Genomic DNA, 23,576 nt, shown 5'->3' on the forward strand with positions numbered 1-23,576 from the left:
TTCCATTAGAATTTCTGAAATCATTTGGGAAATGACAAACAAACGATTAATTAATTTGGTGTTTAGAATCTTTGAGACTGGAGAGATAACATTAGACTTTCGAAAATCCCGTAGGATAGAAAGAGCTGATAAATGTGAGAACTCTCGAACAGTCAGATTAAGAGCAGGTGCACGCAAGTTTATGACAAAAATGAAATACAGAAGAATGAAACAGAAAATTGAGGATCTGTTAAATGACGATCAGTTCGGCATTAGGAAAGATAATAACAGCGGGAGGCAGTTTTGACGTCGCGCTTAATAACGGAAACAAGATTGGAGGAAAATCAAGACACGTATGATATGTCAGTCTAGAAAAAGCGTTCCACGATGTAAAATGGGGACTGATGTTCGAAATTCTCGGAAAGACAGATAGTGTACAATGTGTATAAGGATCAAGAAGAAACAGTAACCATTTTTATTGAATAAGCTGTGGATTCTTGGTGAATCACACACCGTGAGTGTCAGTCTTGCTACATTGGACAGACTGGGAGGTCAATCTGTATGAGGCATAAGGAACACCACAGAATCTGGAGATTGAGGAAGCCTGATTCAGCCTTTGCAGAATATTGCCCGAACAATAACCACAAATACATAATAGATGTATAAGTCCTTCACACAGAGGAAAAGGGGGCCAAACTCAACCAATTAGAAATTTTAGAAATAAAATACAGATATGTATATCCCCACACCTATTATTAAACGAGCAACCCAGATCAATTATTCACCTATTTTAGACGAGATCACAACCCCAGGATAGAAGCAAAACTTTGGGCCCCAGTCCACTGTAGTTAAAAATATCTTGGCTGATGCATAACTTTAGTTCAAATGGTTCAAATGGCTCTAAGCTCTATGGGACTTAACATGTGAAGTCATCAGTCCCCTAGAACTTAGAACTGCTTAAACCTAACTAACCTAAGCACATCACACACGTCCATGCCCAAGGCAGGATTCGAAACTCCGACCGTAGCAGCAGCTCGGTTCCGGACTGAAGCGCCTAGAACCGCTCGGTCACAACGGCCGGCCATAACTTTAGTCTGGTCATTGTACTATAATTGGTGAATGTGTAACAATGCGTGTAATTAGTTAAAAATGGTCGTTGACATAATTGTACGTTAAGCTGTGGATCGATACCTTAAGAAGTCGAGATCTTTGCCTTGCCATCATGCTTACCTGTGCATTATCGTCTTCGGGAATCAGTAATGTACTTGTAAATTGGATTATAACTCGAAACCTAGGTTATACAATAACATTAATAATAGATTGTGGAACAAGGCTAAAAACAGTGTTTATTTAGTTAAGGAACAGTAAGATGGAAGACCAACATCGAAGTACTTAGATAAAAAAGAGGTTAAGACAGTGACGCAATCTGTCACCTCTACTGTTCAATGCCTACATCGAAGAAACCCTAACGAAAATAAAACAAAGATTCAGGAATAAAGTTAAATGTCAGGGTCAAAGGATCCGCTAATGATAATGAAGCTGAAGGAGAATCACAGGACCTAGCTGAAGGAGAATCACAGGACCTATTGAATGAAATGTACAGTCTAATGGGTACAGAATATGAATAGAGAGTAAAGCGAAGAAAAACTAAAGAAATCAGGAGTATCAGAAATGAGATTAACTATAAAAATTAGGGACCACGAAGTAGCCGAACTGAAGGAATTTCGCTATCTTGGAAGCGACGTAACGCGTGACGGACGAAACAAGGAGGACATAAAAAAAACCAGACCAACAGACTACCACAGTCAAAGAGGACATTCTTGCAGAAAAGAAATCCCAACGTACCGTCAATTTGAGGAAAATATTTCTTAGAATATACTCGTATGTTTGCAGCACAGCATCGTACGGAAGCGAATCACGGAGTTTTGTAAAGCCGGAAAATAAGAGAATCGAAGCGTTCGATATGTGGTGCTATAGAAGGACACAGATGACTTGGCTGACTGATAAGATAACAAATTAGGAAGTTCTCCACAGACTCAATGAGTAGGAGAGCACGTGGAAAATGCTGCCAAGAAGAAGTGATAGGATGGTGGCACGTGTGTTAAGCCATCAAAGAAGAAGATAGCTGTATAGAAGAAGAACTGTAGGGGAAGACAGAGATTGAAACACGTACAACAAGCAGTTGTGGACGTTGGGCGCAGCCGTTACTCTCCCACGAACAGGTTGCCACAGGCGAGCAGTTGGTGGCGGGCCGCATCTTTACACTAATTTGTGTTTTTTCCCCTACAAACTTTTGCACTTAGTAATTTCCAGAAAAAGCGTTACCGACATAACTATATATTATATGTCTCATTTTAGTAAAATTTTTCTCAAACCGTACTGCAGCTTTCAAAAACATGAAACGTACACCCAGCGTGGATGTTGTAACGGACTGGCAACATATTTGTAAGAAAAATGCTATTGGGATACTATGTTGCTGCAGTTTTCATTACAGATACTGGTTTGATGCAACTTTCGTACTGGTCTGTCCTGTGCAAGTCTTTTCACAATTGGAGAACCCCTGCAGCTCACATCTTCTTCACCGTGAATCGCCCAAACTTTCCTCCATTACCGTAATGAAGATCCCTCGATGCCTCAGGATGTGTCGTACCAACTGATCGCGTCTGTTAGTCCAAATGCGCACAAATTTCTTTACTCTCTGATTCCATTCTGCACCGCTTCAGTAGTTACCTGGTCTACCCCTCTAAGTTTCACCTTCTTCTGCAGCACCACATTTCAGGAGCTATCAGTTCTCCGCTTGTCTGTACTGCTTATCCTCCATACTTCACTTTCATATGTGGCTACACTCCAGACAAATACTATCAGGAAGAAGTTCTTAACACTTTAATTCATAACCGATGTTAACATATTGCTCTTCTCGAAGAAAGCCTTGCTGTTGTAAGCCTGTATTTCGTAACTTCTTCATTCCTGCAATTGGCAAGTGTTTGTTGCCCATGTTGCAAAACACTACCACTACATTTAGCGCATCATTTCCTAATCAAATTCGCCAAATATCACCGAACTTAATTCTAACTGCATCACTCTTATTTAAAAGGCACAAGCAGCGAGTGGTTAAAAAAAAGGAGTTACAATCTTTCCAAACCGAGCTCGCATCCTGCACTGCCAACAAAACAGACGCTCTCAATCCTTATCAGTGTAAAGAAAGCCGGAGCCTGTAATGGATATTACCTCGTAGTTTTTCTGTCTTTTACTTCCTTTTCAAAATCTCCTCTTAGCTTCCTGTACTGCTAGCTCAGTGTCCAGATTCAATAACATTTCGGATAGGCTACAACCAGGTCTCACTCTCTTACCAACAACAACCCTCCGCCCTTTTCACGTCCTTCGATTTTTATAACAGCTGTCTACTTTGACCTTAGGTTTAGATAATCTGTCTTTCTTTGTTTTTGGTCGGTGATGAATAAAGAATTTAAAACAGTATGCTCCAGTCAACTTTGTCAAATGCTTTTATGTAAATCTACTGTAGAAAATAAAATACACACTGCCTGCCAAAAAAGTGAAAAAGTAGATGATCTGGCCAGATGTCAATGTAACTTTGTGCATGTAGACAGCATCAGCGGGTATGTAAATGATTATAGTTGCAATTCTCTGGGACAGGTAGGACGACCACCAGAGGGCACTAGCGTTGTCCGCGTTTGGTGTTGTTACCAGGTCTGGAAGGGAAGATAAGGCAGAGAACAGTTTCAGATTTTGAGGCATCGCTGTGAAGGTCAAGGAGATGCAGCATACTCATATGAGACAGCATTACCAGAAAGTGGCAGAATTTAAAACTGTTCTCATTGTGGCTCTTCGTTTGCCCAGTCTGTCATCGTACAATATCCAGACTTGTGGGGCACTTGAATGTGACAGTGCTCGAGTTCGACTGCATGGGAACTCGAGAGACAGCGTATTTGTAGCCAAGGTTCAAGTCAACCACGTCTGACCACCACAAGGGGGGATCCTCTCGTTGTGCTCCAACATCCTCGTAACCTCTTAACATCTGCCGTTGCCATCCTAAAACAAGTAAACATTACTTCTCATCTCGCACCATTAGTCGTAGACTAGCAGCAGCTGGGACAGGGAATTGCCATTTCATGTGTATGCTGTTAGACACCTTAACACAAACGGGTGTTTTTTGAGTGGTGCCGTGATTGGGAATCACCGACTGCTGATAAATGGCATCGCATTTTGTTCACCAATGAGTCGCGCTTCTGAGCCATGCGGGATGACCGTCATTGGTGAATATAGCGACGTTCTTCCGAGAAGTCACACTGCACCAGATTTATCGACAGGCACAGCTGTTTCAAGCCTGTCATCAGGATGTGGGGAACCATCGGGTATGACGTCAGGTCACGGCTAGTAATGACTGAGGGAATTCTGACAGAACAATGGTATGTTACGTTCACCCTGTGTTCTCATGTTACCTCATATGTGCCGGTATCGTGGCGTAATTTTTGAACATGACAGTGCTCATCCTGGCATGTGCCTCTAAGAACAGTCTGCGTAATGCTGAGATACTCCTGCGGCTACCTTGGTTCCCAGATCTGTTCTGCAGAGAACGTGTATGGAAACAATTGAGATACTCCTGTGGCTACGACGATTCCCAGATCTGTACCTGACAGAAAATGTGTGGAACTAGTTGACACTCCTATGGCTGCCATGATGCCCAGATCTGTCCCCAACAGAACATGAGTTCTGTCCGCAACATAACGCGTGTGGGACCAATTGAGATACTCTTGTGGCTAGCACGATTCTCAGATTTGTGGAGGACCAGTTGAGATACTCCCATGGCCACCATGATTCCCAGATCTGTACCAGACAGGACATGTGTGGGACCAGTTGAGTTACTCCAATGGCTACTATGATTCTTACACCTGTCCCCAACAGAACGTGTATGGGACCAGTTGAGATACTCCCATGGCAACCATGACTCCCAGATCTGTCCCAGACAGAACATTTGCGGCACTATCTCGGACGTCAACAGCATCCCAGTGCCACTATCCAGGATGTCAGGGGCCAGTTACAACAGTTGTGAGCCACCTTGCCTGACGAGAGGATACAATGGCTTTATGGCACCTTTCCCAACCGGATCAGAGCATGCATTCAGGCCAGAGAGGTGTAACGTCATACTGATACGTGGGCTCATATTGCCAGCTTCTTTTAAATTTTACTCGATAAAAAAACTAAAAAACAACATTACGCCCCTACTCAACCTGCGACGTTTCATTTCGCTTCCTCCTTTTCTGGGTACTTCACTTTTTTATCTGGTGGTGTGTTTAAAAATGTTGCTCGCATATTTCAAACTTCCTTTCTTGTAGAGGTGTTCCTAGAATTTCCGGCTAGCGGCGAATAAGCTGAAGTATATTCTAATCACGTATCTGTATGAAAAATTAGTTGTTCGACGTGCTGCCTTTCAATATCTCGTTTAGGTAAAACAACACATCTAATGAACAACTACAGAAATTTAGGAGCAAATATTTTCTTCTGTCATTATGTCTGAAAGACGTTATTGTGAGTATATTAGCGCTTAGAGAGCGCCCTGATCGCAAAGCTCAGCTAGTGTATCATATACTACGTAAAAAAGAAACAAATTTCTGTGAAAATATTACATAGAAACACCATATTTGTGTAGAAGTCCGATAGAATGCGATAATTCATAACTTACTGCTGCAGAGATACACCACTGGCCATTAAAATTGCTACACCACGAAGATGACGTGCTACAGACGCGAAATTTAACCGACAGGAAGAAGATGCTGTGATATGCAAATGATCAGCTTTTCAGAGCATTCACACAAGGTTGGCGCCGGTGGCAACACCTGCAACGTAATGACATGAGGAAAGTTTCCAATCGATTTCTCATACACAAACAGCAGTTGACCGGCGTTGCCTGGTGAAACGTTGTTGTGATGCCTCGTGTAAGGAGGAGAAATGCGTACCATCACGTTTCCGACTTTGATAAAGGTCGGATTGTAGCCTATCGAGATTGCGGTTTATCGTATCGAAACATTGCTGCTCGCGTTTGTAGAGCTCCAATGACTGTTAGCAGAATATGGAGTCGGTGGGTTCAGGAGGGTAATACGGAACGCCGTGCTCGATCCCAACGGCCTCGTGTCACTAGCAGTCGAGATGACTGGCGTCTTATCAGCATGGCTGTAACGGATCGTGCAGCCGCGTCTCGATCCTTGAGTCAACAGATGGGGACGTTTGCAAGACAAAAACCATCTGCACGAACAGTTCGACGACGTTTGCGGCAGCATGGACCATCAGCTCGGAGACCATGGCTGCGGTTACCCTTGACGCTGCATCACAGACAGGAGCGCCTGCGATGATGTACTCAACGACGAACCTGGGTGCGCGAATAGCAAAACGTCATTTTTTCGGATGAATCCAAGTTCTGTTTACAGCATCATGACGGTCGCATCTGTGTTTGGCGACATGGCGGTGAACGCACATTGGAAGCGTGTATTCGTCATCGCCATACTGGCGTATCACCCGGCGTTATCGTATGGGGTGCCATTGGTTACACGTCTCGTTCACCTCTTGTTCGCATTGACGGCACTTTGAACAGTGGACGTTACATTTCAGATGTTTTACGACCTGTGGCTCTACCCTTCATTCTATCCCTGCGAAACCCTACATTTCAGCAGGATAATGCGCCACCTCATGTTGCAGGTCCTGTACGGGTCTTTCTGGATGCAGAAAAGGTTCGACTGCTGCCCTGGCCAGCACATTCTCCAGATCTCTTACCAATTGAAAACGTCGGGTCAGTGGTGGCCGAGCAACTGGCTCGTCACAATACGCCAGTCACTACTCTTGATGAACTGTGGTATCGTGTTGAAGTGGCATGGGCAGCTGTACCTGTACACGCCATCCAAACTCTGTTTGTCTCAATGCCCAGGCGTATCAAGGCCGTTATTACGGCCTGAGGTGGTTTTTCTGGGTACTGATTTCTCAGGATGTATGCACCCAAATTGCGTGAAAATGTAATCACATGTCAATTCTAGTATAAAATATTTGTCCAATGAATACCCGTTTATCATCTAAATTTCTTCTTGGTGTACCAATTTTAATGGCCAGTAGTGTGGTAAGAACTACGTAATCATCATCATCATCATCATCATCATCATCATCGGGACAAAATATGACATACGAATTTACCACTGTTGCGTTTAGGAGGATCAACCCATTGCCAGAATAATTTTCCTTCGTTAAATACTTTTGACGTTTGCTCTATCTCTCTTGCGACAGTGCCAGTTTGCTTCCGCATTGAACATCAGGTCTGCATCAAGTTTGTTTCTCTTTCGTTCGCCTCGAGAGCCCTGACTTCACCAATCGTTCGATAGTTTTATTCCTTGCAACATCGGAGTTCATCAATTGCAATCGATTTTAATTTCTTTATTTTTATAGCTCTTTCTGCAGTGACACGTGTTACAAGTATTATTACTTCCTCATGTATATAACGAAATTCCTTGCAGTCTTTAACAGTTTCTATCCTTTTTCAGTTTGTGGAAATATTTTTGTGGCTTCAGATCTCGCTTTCAGTATGTGCTGCACATTACCGGTCTCGTTGACACTTCGAACACTGTTCTGTCTCTCCCTTGTTGAGCACTTACCCCAGCTGGTCAACGATACACTAACATTGTTACCGCGACATGATTAAAGGCAATGCCTTTCATCTTCTAGTGTTTCTGCGATAGCTGTCAAAATGTTTTATTGCTGTTACTAATGATAACAGTTCTCGTTACATGTGTTTCAGGTTAAGCTCCGTTGCCTAAATACAATGCAATTATTTTCCCCAAAAATATCCAGCTCAAAATATTTATTAGCTTTTAGAACTGCGTTTATTCTAAGCCACCGCAACGCATAGGTAATTTTTGGCGGAAATTGTTGTTAGTTCTCGGCACAGGTCACCGCCATCTTCTCCATCAGGCTTCGAGAATATCGCAGGCACTGTACCTCACCCTGGGAAACTACTTGAGATAAGTTGCAAATTTTCACAGGAAAACTTAATGAAACGAGTTCTCCCAAACTTCTGGCTGAAGAGAACTCATCACAGTAATCGCCATCAGGAATGGGAGCCATCTCTGAGCTGGCCCGACCAACTTCTTTCATCACTGCGAACAACTTTCTTGTTGTTCTCTCATTTGACACTCACCTGATTGATCTCTGCAGGTGCAACCATGTCTTTCAGTTACAGGTGGAAGCACCTCTGCTTTTAAGCCGCGTTTGGGACAAATTCTTTTGCGTTTATTGTATCGTAGCACAAAAAGTTTTACTGTCCGTTATTACCACACTCAACAACGGATGACCCTTATTACTCCTCGTTTAAACTGACGTGACTGAAAAAGTGGGGGACTACGATGAGATAAAACATTTTAATCACTTTTCTTGTGCATAAGACCTGCCAGAAACTGCAGTTGACCCTGCACTCTTTTTCGTAACAACCCTCTCTATTTGTAGACAAATTTATACTCGAATATTGTAACACATATCATATAGCAGAGCAACATACGCGCTGTTGTTCTTAAGCCATTTCTCAAAAGGTGTTAATGCTCTGCTAGTTGCCATTTATTAAAGTTAATTATGATAAACTACACACAGTTAAAGATGCTGCACATCAACGCTATAGGCCGTGCACATGCGTGTGAGCATGCTACATCATTTTGGCTTGTGACGCCAAGAAATGCTGCAATGCGAATTATTTGTTTCTGGTGAATTTTCTGCAAACAATTATACTATCACACAACACAATTTGTTCCGTAATTTTCTGGACCGTATTATCCTACGCTTTATTTTCCACATTCTTTATGTGCAGTATTACGTAATTTTTGTTCAGTATGTTTTTGCGCCTATATCGTAGTAAAAGTCCACATGTTTTGATAATGGTGTCACTACTACCATTGTCTACATAAATTCATTAGTTCTTAGAATCACTAAACGAAGTTATGTTGCATATACTTCGAAAACTAAAATGAAATAATTATCTTTAGTTCCCTTTTTAAGTCACTTTTTTACATTTTAACTCTTATGTTTCATGTTATATAATCATCCAGAAGCTCCACAGGAAATTCCATATTAGAAGCCATAATAATTCAATTGTTCCACAAAATGTGTTGTGGATTGTTACATTTCCTCGTTTGGCATGACACAATTTTCTCAGATCTTTCTTAACTACAAGTTACTGCCCACGCCGCAGGGTTTTGAACAAAGCGGCAAGGCTGCAAACATGTACACGCAAACCAAGTGCTAGCTACAGCATATTACACTCACTAGTATTAAACGTCTTCTACCGACTGATAAGGCGCTTTTATAGTATAAATCAGGTAAACACAATCTTTTGTTAAAATAAATAGATAAAACATTAGTCGTAGCTAGCTGTCTTAGTTTCAGCAGGAACTTATATTTCCATCGTGTCACCCTCTTAGTGCGATTCTTGACACCCAACCCAGTGATTAAAACTTCTGTAAATTTCACGGCAAACGTTACAGAACGAAAGATGACGTATGGGAATCTCCTTGTAAGACTTCCAGATCATGTAGGGTCTGTTTATAATGACAATGTGCAATGTGCACCAATTTACAATGACGCTATAATGACCATCGTCCCGACTTCGTGGTTACGAGGAATAGTCAGAACGCTTATGCCTTTTCGTCTGCCATTGAGGTTAATATCACGCTATTACTCAACCTGTAATCAAAAACGCTCCCTGAGTGGGAATGCTACAACGACTCAGGCATGCCTCTCGGCCCTGAGTTTGGATATAAAGGTAATGGATTCAGGACCCAGTGAGGGGGTTTTTGCTATGAGTCATCAACGACCTTCAATTCATGACTTCATCAACGAAGACGAACGATCAAGATAGTTGATAGCGAAAAATTTAAAAATTAAAGGTCGATATAAAATTTTTAAAGAATTCTAGATTGCAGAACTACCCCAGTTGTTGTTTACAACACATCCCCTCTCCCCTCCCAGTGTCATCTTCAAAAGCATTTATCCACAAAATTACACAAAACAGCACTTGCATACCGCGTGTGCAATTTCTTTGTACCATACATGGTGTAAGCCACAATGGAGCCTCAAATTAATTATTTTACATATCTCATTTCAGTTGTTCTACGACGCTTATCATGAGTCACAAGGCAGGGTATCGGGCATCTGCTAGACTAAACTCGCTGACCGAGCATTCAGCTTGTGCCAACAAGTCTTGTCCTGCTGCCATTCAATGCATTTGGCTCTCAGTTCGATATAATATGACATGCATGCCGCACTCCAAGACGCACATGGGCAAAACTGCTGATCTAACTTACAGCTTACTTGTTGATGAGTATTGCAAAGTAAACACTGTTATTTCCAAGTGTGAATTTCTCAAAAAATCTTCTCTACAGCCGATATCAAAGTCAGCTAAAGATTACACTGAATGCATACCAGAGAATTTAGCTTACAGTACAAAACGTTTGCCATCTATTGCTGATAATGCCAGACATTACACCACATTTTTAATAAACAATTGTACAGGTAAGGAATGAGGGATGTCGCGTCCATCAAAACTCATACATAAAACATTGACTCTCAAGTTAAGTTCTCCTAGTTATTTCCATGTCTAAATTATCTGTGGTACTTTTATATAACAGTACAAAAATTATGTAGCCGGCAATGCAGTAATGTTCAATGGCGATTATTGATTTTTTTTATAACAGTTTCTCTCAGACATACCTGCTATACACAAATTGTCGTGTTTTCTGACCCTTCAACGCAACAAACTGTACCAAAAACAATGCGTTTTGACGACACCAGTAATATGTAATATCACTTAAACCATATATATTTCGTAATATGCAAAGGGAATATGCGAGGAAGTATAGGACACTGGAATGTGAGGAAGGATAGGACACTGGAATGTGATCATGCAGTTTCCTCCAACCTAGATTTGCAAACTGTAGAGGGAGCGGGCGACTCCCACTTTGTCTATACCACTACACACAAGAAACAACTATCTGGTGTTTCACAAAGTTACATTGAACCTCAGCAGTGCGCCTTATGAATCACCTGCGTCGTAGTGTGCAGACATGCTGACAAAGTGCGTCAACAATAGAGACATGAGTTACCAGTAACACTAAAGCAAGAAGCGCATAGTGACATAATCTGTGTAAATCCCTACACACGGTTCGACGCTGTTAGAGGGGAAATTGATTCTTGTACAGCAGCTATGGAACAAGTTCTAATCTAATCTAATCTAATCTAAAGCTGTAGCGATTTTCAAGAAATTCAGCTTCCCCCAACATGAGTGCTGCTCATAATTCAGTCTGTTGTGGTCTTCAGTCCTGAGACTGGTTTGATGCAGCTCTCCATGCTACTCTATCCTGTGCAGGCTTCTTCATCTCCCAGTACTTAGTGCAACCTACATCCTTCTGAATCTGCTTAGTGTATTCATCTCTTGGTCTCCCTCTACGATTTTTACCCTCCATGCTGCCCTCCAATGCTAAATTTGTGATCCCTTGATGCCTCAAAACATGTCCTACCAACCGATCCCTTCTTCTAGTCAAGTTGTGCCACAAACTTCTCTTCTCCCCAATCCTATTCAATACCTCCTCATTAGTTACGTGATCTACCCACCTTATCTAATTCAGTCTATAGGCAGAATATATCTCCCCATCCTTCTTTCTTCATTTTTCTTATGTGATTAGACGAAATAACTTCACTGAGCTCGTGTTTAGAGTATTTATTTGCAGTTCTTCAGTCAGCTGTTAGGTAAAAAAGTCCAACACTCGGATACATCAACTACCACGCTGAAGAGCCTATCCCAAGTATAACATGCTGTCAACATGTATTCGACAATCGCGTTTTCATTGTTCCCATTATCACTGACTGGAATTCTTTTCACAGCGTGAGGGGTATCAAATGCACTATCCAGACTCAGCTTTCTCAATATCTAAAGAGACCCAGAGGCTTAAACTGTCTCCCTCTGCAGCAGAAGTAGGTCGCCTAGGTGTCATGTAGCTTCAGATATGTTCAAATAAGTCAATCAACGCATTCCATCAGATTACAGCTCTCGACTTCAACATGATCAGTCCCATTCCATCAGTCACACCAACCTTGTAAGACACACTGTAGTTACGAGGTAAGTGGCTCCACTCAGTGCAGTCTACTATAAAAGTTCCAGCAATTCCTAAATGGAAAAGGTTTAGTAGCACAGTTAATGGTGGAAGAATTGCAGTAATTTTCTGGTCCTTCAGTAATTCACCACCACCTCACGACAACAAAATTACGTGGCTTTACAATGTGCTGTCAACAATTGTCAGCAGCAAGAGGTCACATTTACCAATTCAGTCACTTTCGCACCAACACTACAAAGGTCACTGACAACATCGCACTTACAAATTATACCTTTCTCAGCCTTTGTTTATATGCATATTATTTACATACAAGTTCTTTAATACCTGCAATTATGTAGTCATTTAATGAACTGAAAATAATTCCACTCTATAAACACGAATTCAAAGAAGTTATTCTATCTACTCACACAAATAAACCCTACAAGCATTTCAGGGAAGGTATAGTCTAACTGCAAAATAAACAGAGAACAGCACTCGTGGTGATGGAAGTTGCATTCCCTAGAGGAAAGATCAGCTACCGTACAAGATGACTAAGAATCAATGTCCCTTCTAGCAGAGTAGAACAATTTGAAGAAACTTACGTAGGTTCGGTCCGTATGTGTTTCTTGCGTTAGTATTATTAGTAACTCATATTTGTATTCCATGTAGTATTAGTGCATCTGAGGAAAATAAAGATAACCTGCGAATGTCAGCAAATTGCGTCGCCGCTGATTCATTAGTTGGACTGCAAAGGACTTTTATAATCTTGTGAGACAGTCTCTAGTGCTGCTTATGACATAGCGAGTTAGACAGCGTGAGAAATCAGCTTCTGCCCCTGTAGTTTGCAGATCTATGAAGGCCGGCCGGCCAGCAAAAGTTAACACCACATGAAACGATAGTAATTTAAAAAAAAAAATAGAAAATGAAAAGCCTAAGTGCAACAATCACTTTTCGCCTTAACTTGTGTAATTCTAATCACATTTGTTTCTGGTGAATTTAGACTCTTCAGCTGTTGGCTCTTCGCGGACACGCTATCATGCCGTATATCAACTGGCAACTCATCGCCAGCCGGTGTGGCCGAGCGGTTCTAGGCGCTTCAGTCTGGAACCGCGCGACCGCTACGGTCGCAGGTTCGAATTCTGCCTCAGGCATGGATGTGTGTGATGTCCTTAGGTTAGTTAGTTTTAAGTAGTTCTAAGTTCTAGGGGACTGATGACCTCAGATAATAAGTCCCATAGTGTTCAGAGCCATTTGAACCATTTGAACAATCTGGCGACCTACCTTCCCTCGCACGTCTACCCTCCACGCCAGACCCTACCAACCTGTTACACTCACAGAACACAATTTATGCCCACTTGGACATGGTACACACTTTTAATATTTGTTCTTAACCCACTCCATTTAACAGTAAACTTTAATTTTATACCATTTAAACACTATTTTTAATAAGCTGCGATTTTTCCATACCCTGCAATGTGGAGGCTATTAGTCCTAGAGAGAAAATGAATACTACCTTTTTTTGCAGGAAATTTAATATAGTTTAATTTTAACTGGGAAACATTTTCGCTAGAAACTGCGGTTTTTGAGTTGTTCGAGAAAAACACAAAAAGTGACCTTTAAACGCTTCGCCATCCCATCCCACGTTCAGACCATACTGGTATGTTGTACGTGACAATCCCTCCTACCACAATGCAAAAATTTGCGGCTACCCGACATTTTCTCTAATTGGAATACAGTGGGTAATGTGTAAACCAGTAATGGTTAAATATGTAAACAGTAAATACTAAACAGTAAATGGAAAATGGAAAACAGTAAACCTGACTGCCATTACCTGAGAACTGTTGCCTGTTATCCACTAACTGTCAGTTATTACCCATTGACCTGTTACCCAATTATCTGTTTATCCATTACCCAATTAACCATCTACATCTACATCTACATCCATACTCCGCAAGCCACCTAACGGTGTGTGGCGGAGGGTACCTTGAGTACCTCTATCGGTTCTCCCTTCTATTCCAGTCTCGTATTGTTCGTGGAAAGAAGGATTGTCGGTATGCCTCTGTGTGGGCTCTAATCTCTCTGATTTTATCCTCATGGTCTCTTCGCGAGATATACGTAGGAGGGAGCAATATACTGCTTGACTCTTCGGTGAAGGTATGTTCTCGAAACTTTGACAAAAGCCCATACCGAGCTACTGAGCGTCTCTCCTGCAGAGTCTTCCACTGGAGTTTATCTATCATCTCCGTAATGCTTTCGCGATTACTAAATGATCCTGTAACGAAGCGCGCTGCTCTCCGTTGGATCTTCTCTATATCTTCTATCAACCCTATCTGGTACGGATCCCACACTGCTGAGCAGTATTCAAGCAGTGGGCGAACAAGCGTACTGTAACCTACTTCCTTTATTTTCGGATTGCATTTCCTTAGGATTCTTCCAATGAATCTCAGTCTGGCATCTGCTTTACCGACGATCAACATTATATGATCATTCCATTTTAAATCACTCCTAATGCGTACTCCCAGATAATTTATGGTATTAACTGCTTCCAGTTGCTGACCTGCTATTTTGTAGCTAAATGATAAAGGATCTATCTTTCTGTGTATTCGCAGCACATTACACTTGTCGACATTGAGATTGAATTGCCATTCCCTGCACCATGCGTCAATTCGCTGCAGATCCTCCTGCATTTCAATACAATTTTCCATTGTTACAACCTCTCGATACACCACAGCATCATCCGCAAAAAGCCTCAGTGAACTTCCGATGTCATCCACAACGTCATTTATGTATATTGTGAATAGCAACGGTCCTATGACACTCCCCTGCGGCACACCTGAAATCACTCTTACTTCGGAAGACTTCTCTCCATTGAGAATGACATGCTGCGTCCTGTTATCTAGGAACTCCTCAATCCAATTACACAATTGGTCTGATAGTCCATATGCTCTTACTTTGTTCATTAAACGACTGTGGGGAACTGTATCGAACGCCTTGCGGAAGTCAAGAAACACGGCATCTACCTGGGAACCCGTGTCTATGGCCCTCTGAGTCTCGTGGACGAATAGCGCGAGATGGGTTTCACATGACCGTCTTTTTCGAAACCCATGCTGATTCCTACAGAGTAGATTTCTTGTCTCCAGAAAAGTCATTATACTCGAACACAATACGTGTTCCAAAATTCTACAACTGATCGACGTTAGAGATATAGGTCTATAGTTCTGCACATCTGCTCGACGTCCCTTCTTGAAAACGGGGATGACCTGTGCCCTTTTCCAATCCTTTGGAACGCTACGCTCTTCTAGAGACCTACGGTACACCGCTGCAAGAAGGGGGGCAAGTTCCTTCGCGTACTCTGTGTAAAATTGAACTGGTATCCCATCAGGTCCAGAGGCCTTTCCTCTTTTGAGCGATTGTAATTGTTTCTCTATCCCTCTGTCGTCTATTTCGATATCTACCATTTTGTCATCTGTGCGACAATCTAGAGAAGGAACTACAGTGCAGTCTTCCTCTGTGAAACAACTTTGGAAAAAGACATTTAGTATTTCGGCCTTTAGTCTGTCATCCTCTGTTTCAGTACCATTTTGGTCACACAGTGTCTGGACATTTTGTTTTGACCCACCTACCGCTTTGACATAAGACCAAAATTTCTTAGGATTTTCTACCAAGTCAGTACATAGAACTTTACTTTCAAATTCATTGAACGCCTCTCGCATAGCCCTCCTCACACTACATTTCGCTTCGCGTAATTTTTGTTTGTCTGCAAGGCTTTGGCTATGTTTATGTTTGCTGTGAAGTTCCCTTTGCTTCCGCAGCAGTTTTCTAACTCGGTTGTTGTACCACGGTGGCTCTTTTCCATCTCTTACGATCTTGCTTGGCACATACTCATCTAACGCATACCTGATTTTGTTTTCGAAGTGTCATGTAGATTCCACTATGTGACAGCAGATGGTGACAAACTTTTTGAATTGCAAAATCAAGTTCATACCCAAGCCTGGGGCCACCATAATGTCTGACTGACTTTGATAGTTTTAGAGGCGAGTTTCTGACAAATTTAGACGTGAGAATAACATTGTTTACTTTGGCAGTTCTCACCAATAAATGTACCTTAAACTGTAAGTCGGAACACGAGTAGCTCTCGAGTGTGTTTTGCAATGTTACAGAACCAATTTTTATGTGTTTTAATTAATTTTGTATACACTACAAACATATAATTATGTTCATTGATCGACCTATAAATTATTTCAGCAAATCCTGTGTATTTTAATAAGTAACACAAACAATTTAGATGTGGCAATACAGTATTTAATTTGAGAGACCATTGTCCTTGTAAGGTGTGGTACAATAATTGAACTTTGGTCATTAACAAGTGCTGCTTAACGTAAAAGTATTTTCAGTAGTGTCAGTGTGAAAAGGTTATATATTTTTTAAAATCTTATACAAGAATTAAATTAGGACAATAATGCCACATGCATTTTGTGCTCAAAGTCTTACATATTTTGAGCAATAATTTTACTTTGCTACAAGTTTTGAATATTTGTTTGCTATGAGGGATGTACAATTACGTTTTCATTTTGGTGGCAAAGATTTCATCTTTGAGATGTCAACATTCCATCTGTCTGATTCTGCCATTATCGTTGGTCATGTTTCACATGAACCATCACTAGCATCTTCTGTTGTTTGTGATATATCTAAACATTTCGTATTTTGTGTATTTTGATGTACATCTTGCATATTATGAAAATATATTGTTTCAGTGATCTAACACATAACTAGTGTCAGCAGAATATGTAATGTTTAGGATATTTTGTTGTGCCAAAGTGTCAGAAAATGTGGATAACCTTGGCTGTTGTAATAAGCATGTTAATAACTGCTGTAAACTATTACTTAATTGTCTACTACATGAGTTTTGTTCTCTTATAGAACAAATTAGATGCGGACATATCATTGAGGCAATTAATTTGAGAGCCTAAAGTAGTGTATTTAAGTGTCACATATGAACCCACTCTTCCAGTAGGGGACATGTGTTTTGTAGAACAATTTGGATATGGTAATCACGTTGACATAGCCATTATGTCTTTGCTTACATATATTTGATGAATAATACATAGTTTCTGTATTACCAGTAACATGACCTCATTTCGATGTAGGAACTTTTAACTGTCTGCTTAGCATGCTACATGTGTTTTCTGCTGTTATATAAAAAATAATACAGATAATTTAGACATAGAAATAATATGGGGCACTTAATTTTAGAGTCAACAGTCATGTTGTAGGCATAATTTTTTACTGAAAGAACAACCCTCGTTTTTTACCTATATGAATCAATGTTACTACTCTAATGTAATGTTTGGCATTATCATCAGAAGATAGCCGACTTTTTTGTTCATGCAAGATAAAGTCATTACCCTAGCAAGGAGTCGCTACAATGTCTGAGTGACTTTGAAAAAAAGTATCGCTCATTTCTTACATGTACATATGTGTAGGACGACTGTTCTGTATACTATTCCATCAGAGTGTCCTGAATATCCCATTGGGCAGTTGTATTGAAGTAAAAGATGAATTTAATATCCTAGCTGATGTTGAAATTGGTTTGAGAAATGCGTTTTTTACGAATTTAGCCATAGGAATAACTTTCATTAATTTGGTACTTCTCATCAACAAGTGCACTTTATGTTCAATCAGCAGTAATGCCCATGTGTGTTTTGCAATGCAGCATCCATGTCATATTATGCAAAGCTGAGAGAGTCAAATGTATTGGATGTCAGCAAGACAAGACTTGAAGGGATAAGTAAAATGCTCAGTCAGTAAGTCCAATCTTGCCAATACCTGCCTCCCTTCCTTGTGACACTTGGCAAGCACCATAAAACAATACATATGAGGAAAATAATTGCTTTGAGATACCGTTGTGCCTTACACTGTCTGCAGTGTTAAAACCAAACTTTACACATAATTTTTTGGTGAAATACTTTCGAACATGGCGCAAAAACTTCAGGGTGTTCAGATACCTTGAAGCACAGCCAAGATGATTGTATTGTGATTGACTGCATCATTTTCATGATTTGTGAAGCACTGTTAAATGTGAAAATTTTGCAGTTTGTACCCTTTCCCTGATAGTATGTATAAAATTGTGATACAAAGAAAATTTATAAAATTTGGATACTTTTGTACATCAATATACCAGCTTTGTGACCGGCTGTTTCATTTTCGTTGTCTGTGAAGTACTAGGCTCTGCTCAGAGGAGAGGAAAGGGGAGGGGAGGGGAGAGGAGATGTTTCTAAACATAATGGTGCTAATTCCTCAACTTGTATCTTAAATTTTTTTATCTTTAATTTTTATATTTCCCTCCACTCTTTAATATTTAAATTTACCACCATTCACCATCTTTAATATCTTGCCATTCATCATCTTTAAGTTTTAACTTTCCCACCATGTGCCTTCTTTATGTTTTAAATTTTTGCCCTCTGCCAGCTTGATAAGTTTGTGCATTCATTATGACTGATAATGTCATGCAGTCAAGGTCACTGATTACATCATAAAAAAATCCGCTCGCCAAGCCCTGAACCCAGTACCTGTAGATCTGCACCCAGGGCTGAGGGGTGTGCAAGGGTCATCCTAGCTTTCCTACGTCACTGATTTCAGATGTACCACGTGGACAAGGAATTGGAAACTACCCTCATACAAAATCCTTACCACTTACAACAGATATAACTCACAGATAACACTCTCCACAAACAAGAAAAGAGCTAATGTAACCACTTGCTACTTTCCCCCTATTTTTTCTAATTTCAAAATTAACATTTATTCTTTTTTATTCATATAATTATGTGCATTTGTTTCATCTGTTTACTCCAAAATTTTGTTAAAACCGTGGTGCCTCTACAAAAGTGTACATCAGTAAAATTTTAAAAGAACATAAAATCCGTTTTTACTTTATACAGGACAGAACGACATTTGCATAAAATTTGATATGTTTTCAGAGGTTTTAGTAACACTGTAATTTTCCTGTGTATGATCACCATACTCTTTTTGCATTGTTTTCCACTTAAAATCAGTTTCATTATCAGATTTTTTGCTTTAACTTATATGTATACCCTACAAAATAATCTTAAATTATTTTGCAGGTTATTTCTATTGTTATATTTCTATGTCGATGTTTTTATATTTGTGTCAAGTTAACGTCAGTATGCTTCAATAAACCAAACTCAAATTTAGAAAAAACTATTAAAAAATGCTTAAAATTACCAACATCTCCATGAAGTATCTCAAGCAAATGTGTTATTATATAAGCAAAAACAAAATATATCAGAAATGCAAATAAAGCACGCAGGATTTCAGAAACAAAGGTCATTTGTAGACCAAATATTCTAATCTCAGTTATGTAATCCAACACTAAACACTGTCAAAACAGAGTGTGTAATCCCTTTTGTTGACTTTACAAAATAATATGATTCTGTTGATAAATTAACCCTACTTGAGCACTCTATGTATTCAGTGTTGATGATAGAATGACAAATTTATTCAAACAACTTCTCACAAGAATTAAATCTAAAGTTGAATTTCTCAATTAAATTTCAAAACCATTGAAAATAAAAACATGGTGAAGGCTGAGATATGGACTGCCACTCTTGCTCTTAAAGTATTGGAAAAATCTTACAGGAATGCAAAAAGGATCTACGAGAATCTGGAATAAATCACAAACTAGAATTAGGATTAAAAAAGAAAGGAGTCCAAATCAACTACTTTACTTTCAGAGATGACCTAGTGAACTTGGTCAAAAACATAAATTTATTCATTCTTCAGAAAAGTCTTCCTGGAAAAATTACAAGCCATACAGGCTGGAAATGTCCACTTCCAAAACAATGTACATGCTCTTGGATGCTCTGAAATCTCTATAAACTGACCTCGAAGGGATCAACAGTACACAATAATTCGAATGTTATGGAGAAATTATTCAAATCGATAGATTAAATTAATCAGCATGTAACATCATAGCCAAAAATTTTAAGACTATATATTAACTCTCCAAAGAGATCTACAACAACAAAAATCAGTCTCCATAAATGCAAAAATTGGGTATTCCATCATTCAAATAAGTATTCTGTGCCACAGAATTCATTACTTTTCTCACAGAAAGAGAGAATGGGGCAAAGTAGTTTATTAAACAAATATTCTAGTGTTTATAAACAATAGGAACAAAATAGGATCAATGAAACTCAAAAGGGCCCATATGAAGATAGTATTTCTGACCAGGATATCTAAAACAGAGAAATCTTTAACAATGAAATTAATAATTTTGAGGGTTTTCAACAGAAAGAAAATAGTAAGTGCAAAAGAATCTTCTCTGATGAACAGAGGTAAAAGCAGAGTATATAAATAAATGAAAAAATTTTGAAATAAAGGAACACAACCAGAAATAAGATATTATAAGTCATTGTTATACATGGTTCGTGGTTGACAGAATTTGACAAAAAATATTTTCAATAAATTTGTGTGTGAATTATTTATTTTTGTGTAAGTGTATGTGTATAAAGTTCTATCTTTTCCTTTTTGTACCAAATATTTACTATTTATTGCCTGTAAATTTTAATGATCTAAAAACTAAATGAAAAATTTTAAATAGTTTTTTTCATTTTTAAGTGAGCTATTCTTTGTGTGTAACATTTTAAAAATAAACAGGAAGTGACAGCTGGTAATTTAAGAAAAATTGTATCCACATTCTTTAAACTTCGCTAATTTGCCAGATAAAATGAATTGCGCTATTACTTGTTAATAAAATATGAATGCAACTGAGAAAATGAATCAGCTATAGATTAACATTTGCATTGTTATTAGAGAAAATGAACAATGATCATGTAATCATATGTTCAGGGAGTATCTTAATCTTTAAGACAGTTTCTCTTCAAATTCTAAGCTGTTCCTCTGTTTCTTCTTTTCTGTGTTTCCTTCAGCTATCGACTACAAATAACTGACGTCATGTGTGTAATACAATTAATTTTTCGCTTTATTTAGATGCACTTATTCCTGAAAAATACGGCAGATGTTGTTTTAATGTCTGTCGTCATTTCAGAAATTATGTTCTGGGGCTATCGGATGGCATTGAGTACACTGGTGAAGTTCGACTGTCCATGGCGACATGCCTTCTGATGGCGTGGGTAATTGTCTTCCTGTGCCTGTGCAAAGGGGTGCAATCGTCGGGGAAGGTACGTATGTGTGAAATGTAACCCAGCCCCTCAGCATGATTACCTGTTTTCTGTAGTTAGTACTGTAATTTACAGTCAACTGCGAAGTATTCTACTGTAACATTCATTTCTTTCTTAAGGCCACAAAAAAACGGCAGAATACTGTATTCTGATGTCCTTGTGTATTTCAAGCATGAGATCATGAATATAGGTTATCACCAAAATAAGAAAACATTTCAGAGAAACGTATAGGTACTTAAATATATTGTTAATTAACTGCAAGTATCGTACCAAATGTTGCGATATTTTTTTTATTTGTTAGCGATAAAACCAAATATTAACTATCTCATACCTATCCTCGAGTACAGTGTAGATATAATGTTCATGACGACATTTCAAAAACTGTACACATAAAAGGGCAAGAACAACGTAACATGTGACGCAGTATGTGAAAGTGATACTTTCAAAGCTTGTTCCAATGTTTATGAACGTTCTTTGTGTCCACCCTCCGTCACGTAACTTCTGTTTTCAAGCTTTTTGCGACTTCAGTTTCATCGTGATCTTCATGACGCTCTCGCATGGGTAAAACAAATCTGCGACAATTAGTGCTGCTGCTGTATACATTCAATATCCCCCGTTCGGCCTCTCTGGTAGGGATCCCACAAACTTGAACAATATCCATGAATGTTTCATAAGCAATCCCCTTCACAGCCTGATTACATTTCCATAATATTCTAATAATGAACCGAGGTTTGCTACTTGCTTGACCTATGACTAGGCCTATGTGATCATTCAATTTAATATCACCCCAACTTGCCCCACTCAGGCACTTTTATGAGTCGAGTGATCATAGCTGCGACTCATTGATATTTTAGTCGTTGGATACTACGTTTTTCTGTTTTTTGATATGCAGCATTTTAAGGTTCCTAACATTTCAAGCAAGATTCCAGTCTTTGCATTACTTTGAAATCTGATCAAGATCTGACAATACTTTTGCAGCTTTTTTCAGACATGTCGTTACCGGTAATTGCATCATGTGCTCATTAATATAGTCATGAACAGCAAGAATCCCAGCACTCGTCTCTGGGGCACACCTGGATTAACTCTACATTTCTCGGTGACTCTCCATCCATGATAACATGCTGTGTCCTCCCCACCAAGAAATCCGCAACACAGTCAAAAATATCGCTAAATACCCCATACGATCGTAGTTTCGATCATACGCAATACTGGGTCTGCATTACTTCCTTGGTCCATGGTCCTCATGTGAGAAAAACGGAAGTTGGGTTTCACAGGTTAAATGTTTTTAGAATTCATGGTGGTTAATGTGAAGGAGATTATTCTGTTTGAGACATCATATTACATTTGAGCTCAGAATCTGTTCCAAGACTCTACGACAAATAGATGCCAAGGATTTTGGACATCCGCCACGTTTCCTGTAAACAGGTGTGACCTGTGCTTTCTTCCAACTAGTGGATACGGTTTTTTGCTGTAGGGATCTGTGGTATGTTACGGTTAAAATAACAGTGAACTCATCTCCAAATTCTGCATAGAATCTGACCGGGATTCTGCCAGTTCCTGGAACTTCGTTCAGTTTTACGTCGTTTTCAGTTGGCTAATTTCTATTTTATTCACCTTTGAAGCAATACTCCTGGGTTTTCCTTTGTAAAGAAACATTTAATTATAGAATTCAGCATTTTTCCTTTTGCTTTGCTACCCACGTCCATAAGTCTCTGGACATTAACTTTCATGACCCAAAAGTCTATACATATGCTTAGAAATTCTTTAGGTTCTGTGAGAGATCTTTCAATAATATTCTGGTGTAGTAGTCGCTGAAGGGTTCACACACTGCTCTCTTGACAGCTAAATGTATTTAAGTCAGCGGTCTCTATCTATGGTCCTTGACTTTGTTTTATATTTGTTACGCTCTAGTCTCTGTTCGTTTGGAAGTTTATTTACAATGACTGTACCATGGAGAATTACTCCCGTCATGAACTATTCTAGTAGCTACAGTCTATCAAGTGACTGATAAACCATTCTTTTAAAACTGAACAACAGTAATTATTCTATCTGTTCCTGTCCAGAGGTAAATACTTCCAGTTCTTCACTGAGATATGTCATTACTGTCACTTTATCAGTTAGCTTTCTACTTCTTTTAGTTGCCCTTTGTACTTTGGTTATCACTATTACCAGAGCTGCCTCATGGTTCTATGTGGACATCCTCAGAAAGGTCAGGTTTGTCTATTGCGATTAGATCGAGTGTATTTCCATCATGAGTTTGATTCCA

The 23,576-nt window shown here is 39.5% G+C and overlaps 1 protein-coding gene across 1 annotated transcript in view; it reads left to right on the forward strand.

Moving 5' to 3' along the window:
* Positions 1 to 23,576, forward strand: part of LOC126413249 (sodium- and chloride-dependent glycine transporter 2-like) — a 513,853-nt gene that overhangs the window by 302,576 nt on the left and 187,701 nt on the right. The window contains exon 4 of the mRNA XM_050083149.1: positions 21,178 to 21,310. Coding sequence (XP_049939106.1) covers positions 21,178 to 21,310 — 133 coding nt within the window. The remainder of the gene's footprint in view (positions 1 to 21,177; positions 21,311 to 23,576) is intronic.

This window comes from Schistocerca serialis, chromosome 7, assembly GCF_023864345.2.
Source record: "Schistocerca serialis cubense isolate TAMUIC-IGC-003099 chromosome 7, iqSchSeri2.2, whole genome shotgun sequence".
Classification (NCBI taxonomy): Eukaryota; Metazoa; Arthropoda; class Insecta; order Orthoptera; family Acrididae; genus Schistocerca; species Schistocerca serialis.